The sequence below is a fragment of the Elgaria multicarinata genome, chromosome 2, assembly GCF_023053635.1.
Source record: "Elgaria multicarinata webbii isolate HBS135686 ecotype San Diego chromosome 2, rElgMul1.1.pri, whole genome shotgun sequence".
NCBI lineage: Eukaryota > Metazoa > Chordata > Lepidosauria > Squamata > Anguidae > Elgaria > Elgaria multicarinata.
In genome coordinates this window covers 92,540,309-92,555,244 of record NC_086172.1, presented here as the reverse complement: position 1 = coordinate 92,555,244, position 14,936 = coordinate 92,540,309, and the positions used below count along the sequence as shown (strand labels likewise).

At 41.1% G+C, this 14,936-nt stretch overlaps 2 protein-coding genes across 4 annotated transcripts in view; one reads left to right on the top strand and one right to left on the bottom strand.

Annotated features, from left to right (window-relative positions):
• KCNC1 (potassium voltage-gated channel subfamily C member 1) overlaps positions 1-14,936 on the top strand; it is a 129,889-nt gene that overhangs the window by 111,809 nt on the left and 3,144 nt on the right. For all 3 annotated transcript variants that reach the window (XM_063117199.1, XM_063117198.1, XM_063117200.1), the window contains exons 2-3: positions 590-1,523; positions 13,881-14,069. In XM_063117199.1, the coding sequence (XP_062973269.1) occupies positions 590-1,523; positions 13,881-14,069 (1,123 nt within the window). The remainder of the gene's footprint in view (positions 1-589; positions 1,524-13,880; positions 14,070-14,936) is intronic.
• The window catches only part of SERGEF (secretion regulating guanine nucleotide exchange factor), a 139,209-nt gene continuing 132,989 nt past the window's right edge, over positions 8,717-14,936 (bottom strand). The window contains exon 12 of the mRNA XM_063117205.1: positions 8,717-9,062. Coding sequence (XP_062973275.1) covers position 9,062 — 1 coding nt within the window. The 3' untranslated portion in view covers positions 8,717-9,061. The remainder of the gene's footprint in view (positions 9,063-14,936) is intronic.

Genomic DNA, 14,936 nt, shown 5'->3' with positions numbered 1-14,936 from the left:
CAGCCCTAGCCAGCCTGGACAATGGTGAGGGATAATGACAATGGCAGTCCAACCACAACTGGAGGGTCACATATCTCCCACCCCTGATCTAAAGGCAACCATGGTACACCTACAGGTTCTGGCATTTAATAAGTCATCTATTTATTATTTCAGAATGTACTGGCACTCCCAATTGGGATAGATCTTCCCTCTTTTGTGCACCATTTAAACATGTGGTTTTACTAAAAATAACAACAAAACAACTTAGGGAGGGCCTGCCAAACAAAATACCATATAATGGAACAACAAGAAGGTCCACAAGATGTTTCTTGAATTTCAGGTGAGCTAAGTCAACCTGGCCCTGGACCTTGTTGTTAGCTAAATGGCCACGGACCTCGTTGTTCTAAGTCAACTTGGCCATGGACCTCTTTGTTAGCTAAATGGGTGTTTGGAATCTACAGCCAGATGTCTCTATTTCTACCATCATTATTTTCTTTAATGACTCCCAATCAGATACCCATATGCTTGGTGGCTCCCCCACCCACCCTGCCCCTGCCTTACAAACAGACTTTACTTTCTAACAGTGTCCTCCTGTTTTTCCTTTCTACAGTATATCGCATTTGCCTCCCTCTTCTTCATTCTGGTTTCCATCACTACCTTTTGCCTCGAGACCCATGAGAGATTTAATCCCATCGTTAACAAGACAGAGACGGAAATTGTTGGAAATCATACCCAGGTGCGTTACTATCTGGAGGCAGAGACGGAGGCCTTCCTGACCTACATCGAAGGAGTCTGCGTGGTTTGGTTTACTTTTGAATTCCTGATGAGGGTGATTTTCTGCCCAAACAAGATGGAGTTTATCAAAAACACCTTGAACATCATTGACTTTGTGGCTATTCTGCCTTTCTATCTGGAGGTTGGACTGAGTGGCCTGTCTTCCAAAGCTGCTAAGGATGTCTTGGGCTTCCTGCGGGTGGTCCGGTTTGTGCGAATCCTGCGAATTTTCAAGCTGACCCGCCACTTTGTAGGGCTGCGGGTCTTGGGTCATACCCTCCGTGCCAGCACAAATGAATTCTTGCTGCTCATCATCTTCTTGGCATTGGGCGTCTTAATCTTTGCCACAATGATCTACTACGCTGAGAGAATAGGTGCTAAACCCAACGATCCTAGTGCCAGTGAACACACACACTTTAAAAATATCCCCATTGGCTTCTGGTGGGCTGTTGTCACCATGACTACCCTGGGCTACGGAGACATGTATCCTCAGACTTGGTCAGGCATGCTGGTGGGGGCCCTCTGTGCCCTGGCAGGTGTGCTGACCATTGCCATGCCTGTACCCGTCATTGTGAACAATTTCGGAATGTATTACTCCTTAGCTATGGCTAAGCAGAAGCTACCAAAGAAAAAAAAGAAGCATATCCCTCGGCCGCCCCAGCTGGGATCCCCCAATTATTGTAAATCTGTCATAAACTCTCCACATCACAGTACTCAGAGCGACACATGCCCACTCGCCCAAGAAGAAATGTTAGAAATTAACAGAGCAGGTAGGAAACCTCTTAGAGGAATGTCCATCTGACCGTTAACCTCCATCCTTTGTAGAGATTGAAAGATTCAGTCAGACTGCTTTCTTAGCACAATGGGTCGCACATTGTCCCATTACTGTCCCACCACCACACATGGAATAATGTGTGGGACACAGAGGTTGCAGGGACAAACAGTACAGGAGAAGCTGAGAAGTGAAACTTAGGAGTGCACGCTATGGGAGCCTTAATACTGGTCCTGTTTAATGGGACATTTAAAAGATTTTAAGAGATAAATATATACAGTGGAAGAATATTTTTTTAGAGTTCTACAGCTTGCATTGCTGGACTGCATTAACACATCAAGATGGCTCCTGAAAGGTGTATGTTTCCTAGCGTACTGGGAGCCACGGGCGCATATCTTGCCCAGAAAAGCAAACAAACAAATGCATTTTCCCCTCAGATATTTTTCCCCACTTGTTCCTAGCTACTTTGAAAGTCATAAAATAACCATGTATTTGGTTAGAGGAACAAGGTGGCTATTTAAAGGATTTCTTACACATGCAGATTCGTGAGACAACTGTGTCTTTTTCCGATGGTTAGCAGCCCACCCTTTAGCTTAGATCTCCTAAAGAAACACAAAGTGATTCACAAGGGAACAAGGCTAAAGGCAAGGATGTTTATTCCATGGCAGGCAATCCAACCATTTTATAACAAAAGAATCATATGGAAGCTTATTAGCATTCAGAATACAGAACAATGGGAGCATCCATGCCTCCTCGTGAAAGCTTAGGTCCATGAGCTACAACTCCTTCAACCCTCTACCATGAAAGGCTGACTGAAAAGCGGAGAATATTGACTATTTGGGGCAGATTTGTTCCCAAGAGCCATGAGTGATAAATTCACAGGCAACTCTTCTTTTCTTTTCTTTTTAAATGATAGTGATAAATGACAGCAATAAGAAAATATCCCCATTCAGACTAAACTATATTTCACATTCGTTCAACATGGAGGGTGGGGAATGAAAACACTAGTCATCATGGAATATATTATAGTATGCCATGGCTAGTGGTTAGTTATGGGACTATCTCAGTTTTATGAGACTCCTCAAAGAGCACACAAAGTTACAGGGCTTTGATCTGATTAGTTTCACCCCATAATCTACCTCTACCCATGGAATATCATTGACCTATTCTGTGGGGGAAAATGTAATTTTAAAGTAAATGACCACAACTTATTTTGGCCAGTGAAATGAGCATAGGTTGCAGCCATGTTCAGCCTTCAGCCTATTTTTTAAAAAAACATTTTCCCGTTGGTAAATATTGCGATAAAAGTCATTTATACAGTGGTGTGTGCCAAACATTAGTGGTTAGGGATATGTTCAAAAACCAGTGTATACTTATGATGGTCTTGCAGTATCATTTATTTATTTACTTGCGTACTTACTTGCTTTTTGGTGGAAATCTAATTTATTGCTCCATGTAGGTGAGAAAGCTCCTCTCTCCATTTCATAGCTATGCATGTGGATGCTATTGAAAGAACACAAAAGAAGCGTGACTTTCCTTTGTGTGTGTGGCTTCACCAGTGCCAATGCTAATTTGTAGGAGATGGGGAAGTGACGGTAGAAAATGAACTTTTCTGTTGTTTCTTTGTGGAACTCTGTAAAATCCATCCAGATGGTAAAAAGCTTTCATTTTTGCCACTATTCTTCCCTGTGGATTTTTCTTTTTAACTTTTGATTTGATTTGGAGACTTCCATTGCACCAGGCTGGCCACAATCCATGTGAATGACTGCCTCTTTACTATTTTTACCCTTTGCACACACCTATGTGGTTTTCTCTGTCCATTCTCCTCAGGTTGCAAATGCTTATCACAAAGTCATCACCAAGCAATGAAGCACCTTCTTCATGAGTAAATAAATACACAAATGGCTCTGCAGAGCAGGGAGGATAAGAGGACACTCATGAAGCAGTGTGTCACATACATCCAACTGCCCAAGAATATCACGGCAGATTGTATATCCATGGTTCATTGTGGAACCAGTGTGTTCTCATGAATGGTCTGAAATCACATGTAACCCCTGTGTATAAAAGGTCCTGCTGGACACCTATTATCTTTGGTGTGATTCTTCTTTTTTGTGGGATTCCATGGAATATGGACTGGACTAGATCTAGCTCCAGTAGCCATTTCTTTTGTGACTGGAGCAGCACTTTTGTCCAGCCCAATTCATCATTCAAGTCCTATACATGAGAAGGATCATGTGGAGAAAACAAGTGGCCAGCTTGCATGTGCGACCCTTAATGCCAGCACTCCGTTTCTGCTTTTCATCCACTCCAGAGCCCATTTGTACTTTGTTTAATAGAGTCAGATTACAGTACCCACTCATTCATTCAGTACAAGCTAAAGAAAAAAAGTGGCATGCTTTATTTGGGGATGGGATTGTAAGGCATTGGTGGGGGGTTCTGTAATATTCAGGGACAGGAGAAGTTGTTGTGGTTCTCCAACTTGATATCACACACGCACCCCATTTCCTGTGTGCAGCTAGCATGGCGGAGCCAACATCACTAGATTACCCAGGCTTCTGATTCTTAGTCACAGAAATTAGATATTCCAGACTCTGGTGAAGGGAAGAAACCTAAAGGAATCACATCTGACACACATTGATAGAAGCTATCAGGATGGTTAGTACTAGGGAGGGTCTGGAAATGCCCATGTCATCCTAGATAACATCAGTAAAGAAGTGGTTAAAGGCAAGGCCAAGAGTCTCTCACCTTCAGAGGGGAAAGGACATGCTATTCTTTATCATTGCTTCTGCAGTGATCAGCTGCTATTTGGTGTTTTGTGACATATAGAACAAATGGCTAAATATTACAGAGTTGCTTGCAACACAAACTTCATGAATGTTCTCTCCATGGCACATTAATTAGATACTGATCAGCTATATGTAGCTTCCAGTCTTCTACAAAACCAAAATGAATTCTTCCAGTCTTCTTGTTATTAGAAATACTGTTTAAATCATCCTCCCAAGCTGCCCTCACTGCCAATACAAGTTAAATTGCAGAGCAGAGGTATATTGTAAGTGTGTGCACAGAATATCTGCTCTCTCCATCATCCCTGTCAAGGGAAGAGGCATCCTGCTAAATGTTATATTCTCCTAAGGAATCTTAAAATGATACAAATAGAAGTCGCTGGATGATGAAGAAAGTAAAATAGCCCTGCCATATTTTTTTAGAAGCCAGCAGTCTGAGAGAGCATAGGAAGCTGCCTTACACTGGGTCAGTTCACATGACACAGCCAGCTCATTGATGGTTATTTAACCCATGATGAGCCGCAGTACATGCCAGGCCCGTGCATCCATTATGTTGAATTTGCAAACCCAGTCATTGTGGGTTATTTGAAGGTTAAACAACACTGCTAATCAAGAGTTATGCAAAGGTTGTTTATTCATTTTCAAAATGGTGGCCGCGCACACCCAGCATATAGCAGCTCATCATGGGTTAAACAACCTAAGATGGCCTGGTGCTGTCATGTGAACCAGATCAATGAGTCAGGCCATTGGTCCAATACTGTTGACACTGACTGGCAGCAGTTCTCAAGGGTTTCTGACCGGATTCTTTCATAGCCTTCCCTGGAGATGTTGTGCTTGATAAGCCTTCCCATTGCCTAGGAGTTTGCATCATATTCAAACCTTACACAAAATAGTCAGTGGAGGCTGGTGGCTCCGATTTTCACAGGGCTGTGATTCTATTCAGGTTTCAGTTAAAGCCAGCCAGAACTCGGAGGGGGATAGGGTTCAGCACCTTGAATAGCTCCTTTACAGTTCTGGTTGGTTCCAACTAAAACCCAGAATGGAATTACAGTCCCCCCGAAATCAGAGGCACCAGTCTCCTCTGAAGATAGTCCATGAAAGTACCCTGGCGTTCAGTCTTATAGTAAGCTTATATAATACATATAAGAAATTCAGAAATGTTCTGATTAGTTAAATGTATTAGCATGACTGTCATGACATATTGGACTGGAGCTCATACCTTTCTTGATGTCTCTATCCGAGCCAGGGTGGAGAAAGCATGCACCTCAAAATCTTTTTTTCTGGGCACCCAGAGTCATGCAAGATAAAGCTGGGCACATTTCTTGGTGCTTCAATTACAAGAGAGCCCAAGAGATTTCAGTGGCTTAGTGTAGCAGAATTGTCCAGTGTCAGCCATGATGAGCTAAAGAAACACATAGCTGTGAAACCATCAACACTGCTGTCACAAAAGGAAGCCATAGAAAGTTAAGAGTGGAAACAACTGTTAAATTCTCCATATGGCTGCCATAAAAATGGCAGTTCCATAGCAAGCATTCTTCCCTGCCTTCATAACATTAAGGAACACTTACTACAGTTCTTGCCATCATTACATCCAGAATTTCTCTGTAGGGATTGGGGAAGATCACAATGGCCATTTCTACACCTGCCTTTCCCCCCGGGATCGTCCTGGGATCATCCCTCTGCATCTAAATGACACACAGGGATCCTGCGAGCAGGCAGGGATGATCCCTCCATTTTCTTGGGATAATCTTTAGGTGTAGAAAGGGCCAATGTCATAGCACTATGTAACAAGGTGAGAATTCCTAAATGGCATGGGGGTCTGAGGAAGAATATGCCACAGGGAAACAGTTTTCACTGGCATCCTTGTAGGAGTGTAACATCTCTACTCACATTGTAATTGATGGTTTAGGCATGTCTAGAGTTTAATCCATTTTTGTATTAAAACGGTGATGAATTAAAAAATGGAGTTATTACTGGTTCAGATTGTTCTGATGCAGCGGGGGGGGGGGGGTGATTAAGATTTTGTCCAGGTTTCAGGTCAGAGTCCAATTCAGTTTGACTCACTGCTTTTGTTAAGTCTGAAACCAGAGACATAAATGCAATCTGAACATAAATTTAAAATACAGACTGAATCTTTCTTCCTCCCCCACCCCAACCCCAACCCTGAACTGGCCCTGAACCTGAACTTATTTGAAAATTTCAGTTCATCCTGAATTAGCTTGACTCCCTGAAGAAAATCAAGTAGCTCTTAAATGCTAACTTTCAGGAGCTCCTTCAATATAGTCCATAGCTCAGTCCTTAATAGAGGAAAAGTTGTATGGCCAAGCTATTATCTATCACTAGAACTTGAAACTTTGGCCTTCCAGGCTACAACATAATGTCCTGCTTACATGAAAGGTAATGTAAAATCTTTGAGCTTTTATATCCTACTAGATGACACACACCAGGTGTGGTTAATGAATGGAGGTTTTTCCTTTATGATCCCTAACATATCAAAACTAGAAAATCTGATACCTTGTAAACATCTTTACTGCAAGGAGAACACCACAGCTGTGATATTATAGTGACTTAAGGTGTTAATGAGGATGGGTGGGTGGAAAACAAGGAAGCATCCATCTTATGTTTGCTGGTCTTGTGACCGAAATAAACTACTACACATCCATCTTATGAGAAGACACAAAGCCATTTGATGCCAATACTGATTTTCTGAACTTCACTTATCTTCTTCTGCACCAACGTAAATGAGCGCTGTTGAAGTAATTGCAGAGTCTGACAAAATTTTATTAGCTATGGGTGAAGCCAAGAAAATAATTTACAAAATAGGGGTAAGCTAGTTAAACCGTTCTTTTAAAAATCAAACCTTCCAGACACTTTTGCATTTCTTCCCTTTTTATAATGGGAAACTGAACTACTGATGGTTTGAATCCTGGATCTAGTAAGACATTTTACATTAGTCCTATAATACAGAGCAAATTAAGGACAACTTGCACAGCCATAAACACCAACAAACAAATGGGGTTGCATATGGATAATTTCAGTGTACATTTTCTTACTCTTCTATACATGATATAAACTTCAGCCAAAGACTTTCTGTACTTGTTGCTTTCATAAAACAAAACCATTCCTGCTCTCATAGTCCTTCACATTCATCCCTGCTCCATGAATGGCATACATCTCATAATCTACAGATCATCATATTGTAATATTTATTATCTAAGCACTAAACTAAAGTCAGTGTATTGCTTTAAGATCTGAAGTGGTGGATAAGAGATGTAGCTTCTGCAATGCCTATCTCTCCCAGCTATATTAAGTAGCAAACGACAATTTCTCCAGATTATCTGACGTGTTCTTTGACTATAGCATCCTACTATGAAACTACTATGGTTTTAGTTTGATTTCATAGGTACAGTACCACTGTGAGTGAGGCTATAAGTACTGCAAGACCACTTCTAGTTCTGAGTTACTTTTTGGAAGGAAAGTGCTTCCGGGAACAACCTTTTTTCAGGATTGCACTACTCAACCTTTCCAGTCACCTGTTAAAGAAAGACTGCCTGACCTTCACATGATCTCATTTTAACCCCTTGTCTTCAGATGTCAGTAAACCAACATGTCACCTCACTCCAAGAAACAGTGCCTCTAATGGTGGTATTGTCTAGGAGAGAGGTCACAGCGTTGGCCAATAAGGTTTGTGAGAGATTATTCCTTGAAGTACCTTTTTTGGGAGCTACACTTCCTGGAGGGATCCAGTGCAACACATTGGTGAGTAAATACTCACAGGTAGGTTGGGTTTAAGGGCCTCTGGGTTTAGCATGCTAAGCTAAATTCTACCAGCATAAAGTCTATCAGTATGAAGGTGACATCGAAGTGCATTTTAAAATATACAATAAAGCAATGGTGAGGCTTTTATTTTTTAAAGATACTGCTGAATTGGGGGAAAAACAATATATTGCAGTAAAACAAAATCATCAGGATGGCTACAAATCAATTCAATTGCTGTGTAGGAACAAATGAAACCTTTTACATGTTCTTCATGTTTCTCTCTTTCTCTCTTCTCTTTCTCACAGTTTGTTTTTTTAATTACTATATGTTGCTTGCAACTTATATATGTTACAGACTCTCACATTTTATATTCTGAAGTGTTCCTTCAATTTCCATCAACCTGAGCTCCATATTGGGCAACAGAAGGACATTAGAATACAGTTCTTTAAATCCAAAACAACAAGGGATGTCACAGACTGTAGGTAAACTCCATTGAGGTTGTGACACACAAAACCTGATGCAAAAGGTATTAATGCCCAAAGAAAAAGTAAGTACTTAACGCGACATGGCACTAACTGGCTAAGTTGCTCTCTTTAGTCCCATCTGCATGGAAAACAAGTTAATTTGCATTGCTCTCCAGCAGAAAATGTCCAAAACATATTGGCTGAAAGATAATTTTGCTCCTGGTTTCAAAATCACTTACACACCATAGCTTTGGTCAACCTCTAACTCTCCCAGCTGTACTATCATCCACATCCTCTCCTAGCTGGCATCTTGTCATTTCATTACTTGTCTGTGGTTTGTTGTATTGTCCTCTATAATTCTTCTCTGTTGTAATATTTGATAAATGTAGCCTTTATGTGCTGGTACCCCATCTTTAAATATGTTTACTTGGAAGTGGGTCCCATTGTTTTCAATGGAGGATACTTCCAAGAAAGTGTGCTTAGTTAGAACTGGAATGTGTCATCACCATTTGAAAGCCTACCACTGCCTTTCTGAATCCCTCTGAAGCTCTGGCACACATATATGCCCAATGTCCATATATGAGCATGGCCTAGTGTGCAAGACAAAAGGATATTTTTCTGAATGAGAGCCTGCCCGAAAGCACACCTTTTTTCTTTCTTGTTTTTTTATTAAGTAAATCTTGGAAGAACCATCCATTGATAGGTAGTTTTGTGGCTGAGTCTCAATGAAAAAAGCCCTAGGTTTATGTCTTTAATCCCCAGTAGCATACATTTTAAAGCATTATTTTAAATGGATAAAGAGAAGAAAAAATATGTTGGGTTGGATCCCAATTAAATTAGTCATGCTTTAGTCCTGTTCAAATCAATGGTACAAGTCAGTCATGACTAATTTTAGCCTCATTGATATCAGTGAGATGAAACTATGAATAACTTAGGCTGTATCCAACCCCATTATATATAACCACATAAATAGGGGGAAACCAAAAAAGTATTTACAACTCAGCCAGAAAACATTATACATCAGAATCCTATTGCAGACTCATAAAAGCTAGATAAAGATTTGATTGAATTTACTATTTCTAATTAAGCTATTTACATAATAGACTAGTATTTCTATGTTGAAATTGAAAGGTAAACAACCTGCCCTCAATTGGCAGATAAACAGAACATGATGATGATGATGATGATGAAGAAGAAGAAGAAGAAGAAGAAGAAGAAGAAGAAGAAGAAATTTAAAAGGAAACCTCCATCTATAATTTAGCATCTCATGTTGCAAAACAGAGGTTAATACGCTAAGGGTGTGATCCTATGCATGTGTAGATAGAAAAAAAAGTCCTACAACTCCCAGCATGCCTCTACCAGTTATGGCTGCCGGTGGCATGATAGGCATGATAGGAATTTATCTGTCTAAACAAGCATAGGATTGCATAAGACAGGGGTGTAGAACCTCAGGCCTGTAGGCCAAATCTGGCCCTCCTGGGATCCCAAATCAGCCCACTGGGGGTTCCCCAGGAAGCCACGACCAGTTCTTTTGGCACTACCCCCATTTCCTGCCCACTAATAGTTTGGTGGTTTCCTGTCTTTATGCAGCTTCTCCCCCCACCCCTCACACACACACACATTCTAAAAGATTGAGGGATGAAGTAGGGATGAATGGGCTCACAGCACCGTGGCCCAGCAAGCACCCAGCAAAGTTGTGAGGCTGCCTGCCCTCATCTGGAGCCTCCATTGTTGCGTACAAATGGATGCTCCAGAAATAGCACATTTTCCACATTGCATAAATGATAGTAAGAGCTTAAAGCTAAAATGTGCTATTATTTTTGCTATTTTGCCCCTGCACCTTTTGTTTTGCACAAGTATCAGAACATGCAATAGACAGTTCTGAAGCACAGGCATGGAGAAATGGCCATTGTTCCTTTTCCTTAGAATGTTTTCTCCCCATCCTAACATTTGTAAATAGAAACAATGTAATATAATTAAATGCAATGAAACTAACAGTGACATCCACACATGAAATAATTTGATTTCACATTCAATTGCTTTCCCAATATGGTCAGTGGATATTGCTTATCCTCTAGCTCATGAAATTCCTCCTTCTCCCTGTCCCTCTTCCCTGTCCCTGGCACATTGCATCCTGATTCAGGCCAAGCCATGGTTTGCCATTACATCTGAATCAGCAAATTATGTCTTGTTCGTACCCTCCAAACCAAAATTGGAAACCCATTTCAAACCATGAGTTTGGAGAGAAAGCACAAAGCATAGTTCACCTGAACTGGGAAATCAGGATAGAATTGGAACATGAAGATGGTGGAGGGAATTCTGGAACTTGTTCTCTTAGGTATGGCAAGTCTTAGAGCAGTCTTCCTCAACTTGGTGTCCTCCAGATGTGATTGACTGGAACTCCTATCATCTTCAGCCATCATGGCCAGTGGGGATAATGGGAGCTGTAGTCTAATACATCTGGTGGACAACAGGTTGGGAATGCTATTTTTAGACTACAGCACTGCACCCCATCTTCTCTATAATTTTACTTGAATAAAGTATGTGCTATTTCCTAGCACCATGAAATAAATGCTGCCATCTGGGAAAACAAATGTTTATAGGACTTTACCACTACCACTCTCACCATATATCCGTCTCCTGTTAGCATTCTATACACACACACACACACACACACACACACACACACACACACACACACATACCCCTCCCTACCTTCAGGACTCCCTTACCCCACTTTTATTCTGCAGGGAAGAAGAGAAGCACCACCCCCTCAGAGAGTATGCTTGGCTCACATTATTAGGATGACTACAGAGCACCATTCAAGTGGTGGTTTGTCACAGGAGAGCTGTTTATCTGCCTATGTGGCAAGAATAATTTTACCACAGTTGCACTCCTAGTGATACATTGATGTCCACATGCTTCCCTGAGCAGCTCCTCTCTAGACATAGCATGATTGCTAAGATTAAATGAATCATCTGTATATATTGCCACGCTACATGTTATATGTAGGCATCCCAGAATAACATGATGGTGGGAGAGCACAAGCATGATGCCTCCATGCAACACCCACACATACACACCCACACCCGTACACATACACTTCCAACATGTGGGTGGAAGCTCATTAGGTTTGCCCACATCAATGAATTACCACTTTGTTGTTCTCCCCTAGCACTGTGTTTTAACTGTAGTAAGCTTCATCTGTGGTAGAATACTGGATGATGTGTTCCTTGAGTATTTGATTGACTTTTGTAGAGAGTTCAGAAGTATCCATTACATTTTGGTATTTGACAGGGTCATAAGGCGCACTAGATGCTTATTAAGTATGAAGATAACTTTCTGAAGAACCAGGTTTTCCCAAAATCCAAGAGCCACTTTTCAGTCTGAGGACAACAATAACAACAACAAAATGAACATTTTTGACCGCATTACTTTTGGTGCAAGCAAGTCAGCATGGAGACTATAGGATCCTGTATGTAGAAAAGCCAGTTACATGCAAGCCATTAGGATCAGGAGCCTGAATGTCTCATGTATTTATAAAGATAATTATCACCATGCCTTTAAAAACAAGAGTTCCTTTGGGAAAGGATAATGCTTTGCATGAAGGACAGAAAATGGAGACCCATGTGAATGCTGTGGTCTGTCTTCATGATGGTCACAATGATGGTTACATGTCTGCAATTAGTTAATACTTTATTAGTCCTCCAACTTCCCCATTCAATTGCTTTCCCAATATGGGCAGTGCAGTCAGTATGTCTGGTGTTGCATTCTGAGAACGCAAAGAGCAGCAGTACTTCCTCAAGTTATTTTATTTATTTTTATTTATTACATTTATATACCACCCATAGCCGAAGCTCTCCGGGCGGTTTACAAAGATTAAAACAGTGAACATTAAAAACAAATATACAAAATTTAAAACCATAAAAAGCACCAGCTCTTCTCCCCACCCATTCCACGTACTCCACAAGTGCCAAACGGAGGATTCAGAGCTGCCCTTTGTCACTGAACCATTATAAATTGTGTTGTGTGAGAAGCGGGGGGAGCAGAGTTAGAAGGAAACCTTCTGGTACTGTTTATATGCATCGTGCCCTTCAAAATCTGAAGAGACAGAATGGTTAGCTAAATATTTAGGATCTAATATCTCTGCATGGTCTCTTTATCCCACTGGATTAGTTGTATTCATCACACTGTGTGAGTTAATGAAGACTATTAGTTGCCTTGAACAAGTCTGAACGAGTGTTAAGATCCATCATGAGAGCCAAATATATGATCATTTAAAACTTTGCTGGTTCATCTGCCATGCCCATCCAGCATGCTTCATGTAATAAGCATTGTGCAACCAAGGGACTGAATACCGCACCCATCTGTGCTGTGTCACTCCAAAGAAATATATATTACCTCCTTTGAAAGGGTTACTTTTATGCGTGGTGATTCCTACTTGGCCAAAACGTCCCCACTGAACTGTGCCATATTTCGAGTATATTCTCAATGTTCCAATCTGCACTTTAAAATGTTTGAAGGGCACTTTAAATTGTTTTGAGATTGTGAAGCGAGTCACACAGAGAAAAAATGTCTTCTCTTACAGAAACATGTGGATTGTCGTGCACACATTTAAACATGCCATCTTTATCATTTGCAATGTGCATTTGCTTTCAAATCCCATCTGCCGCTTGTTTACCCTGAGATACATGGCATCCTGTGCCACTGTTGAAAAGGGGTGGTGGTGGGGAAACAGTATGTCATTGAAGACAACTTCAGCAAATGGATTCTATCATAAAGAATCCATGTTCTGCTGTCACATTTCCATTGCGTCCTGTGTTTGTCTGTCTAAAATGTGTGCCACCATTTTGTGTTTACCAAAATGGAAAACAAATCAGAAGCAACTTATGCAAGGATTCTTTCCCATGACATGCATTATGAAAGGTATAAATCAGCAAAGCTAGAATGTTCTCAAAAGCCACATAAAGAAGAATCATCAGTGCCAATTTTCAAAATGCTGTGAGATCAAGGACATTTCATGAGAAATATATAATTTGGGTGCCAACTTACGTCATGCTAAACATAATCACATTTCTAATTGCAGACTTTTGCTCAGAGGTAGGAGCTAATGCTACCCTGTTTCTAACGAGCTAACATTCTGTTTTCCCTTTTTTCCTTTAAATAATAACAATAATATTAATAATTTGGGTGCACTGCACACCAGCAATGTACCTAGGACAAATGTGCGACTTTTTTCTTTTTTGCCTTTTTTTATATCTCCACGTAGCTGTTGAACCCTACTGACAAATCTCATTCCAATAAAACCATTCTTAGTGTTTCAATAGCCTTCTGCTTATATGTTTGAAGATTCGAAACTGAATGGGGAGGTGGCCAAGGCGGCGCTGGCAAATGAAGACTGTCCCCACATAGACCAGGCTATGTCACCCGAGGAGGGCCTGCCATTTACCCGTTCTGGCACTCGGGAGAGATATGGACCTTGCTTCCTCTTATCAACCGGGGAATATCCCTGCCCGCCTGATGGAGGAATAAGAAAGGGTATGTAGATGAGGTCCTATGATCTCACAGATAGCAGCATAGTTTTAAGAAATACAAGTAGTACGTTTGTTTTAGATATTCAGTTAATCAGTACATCTGGGTTAGGAACAGTGGTCCCCAAACTTTTTAATCTGTATACCCTCTGCAGTTAATGTCACCTATCATGTAAATCCAACCTGCGCCTGCACCAGCCCTCATGTGGCTCCACCTCAGCTTCCTTCCACACTATTCTTGCCAATACAGTACCAGCTCTTTTACTGCCACAAAATGCTTTGGCACTCCTTTAGCTTCTGCCACCTGTTCCTTCTCTATCCTCCTTTCCTGTACGGAGGAGTTACAAACATGTGCAATAGAATTTTGGAGGTTCTGAGAATCTTCATTTGAAGGTCACTTGTGGGAATCCCAGGCCTTCACAAATGGAATACAATGACAGTGGTCACCATTAAAACATTTTTTTTGTTTACATTTCTCCTGACAAGTGCCCATGTGCCCATAAGGGTTCCAGGACCTCAGTTTGGGAATCACAGAGTTAAGGGGGCACTGAAGGCTGCATCGTGAACACTACTACATTAAGCAGATTCGTCTTCCATGTTTGCTTATCTCATGAAGTGCCAGTAGACAGTCATCTGCAGTATCTGTATCTATTCTAGCTGCTCACCAAGATATGTGGGAGACTCATCTATTGGAGTAGTCAATGGACAGCAGCTATTTGGAAAGATCAGGCATATCAAAACAATCATTGGGCCACCTCTGTCTTCACATGGCACTTAAGATAAAATTCTAGAACAAGGAGCCTCATAACTCAATGGAAGGGCCACCACCAACCAAATTAATTTGTATTTGCCATTGGTAGCTTTGTTAGTATGG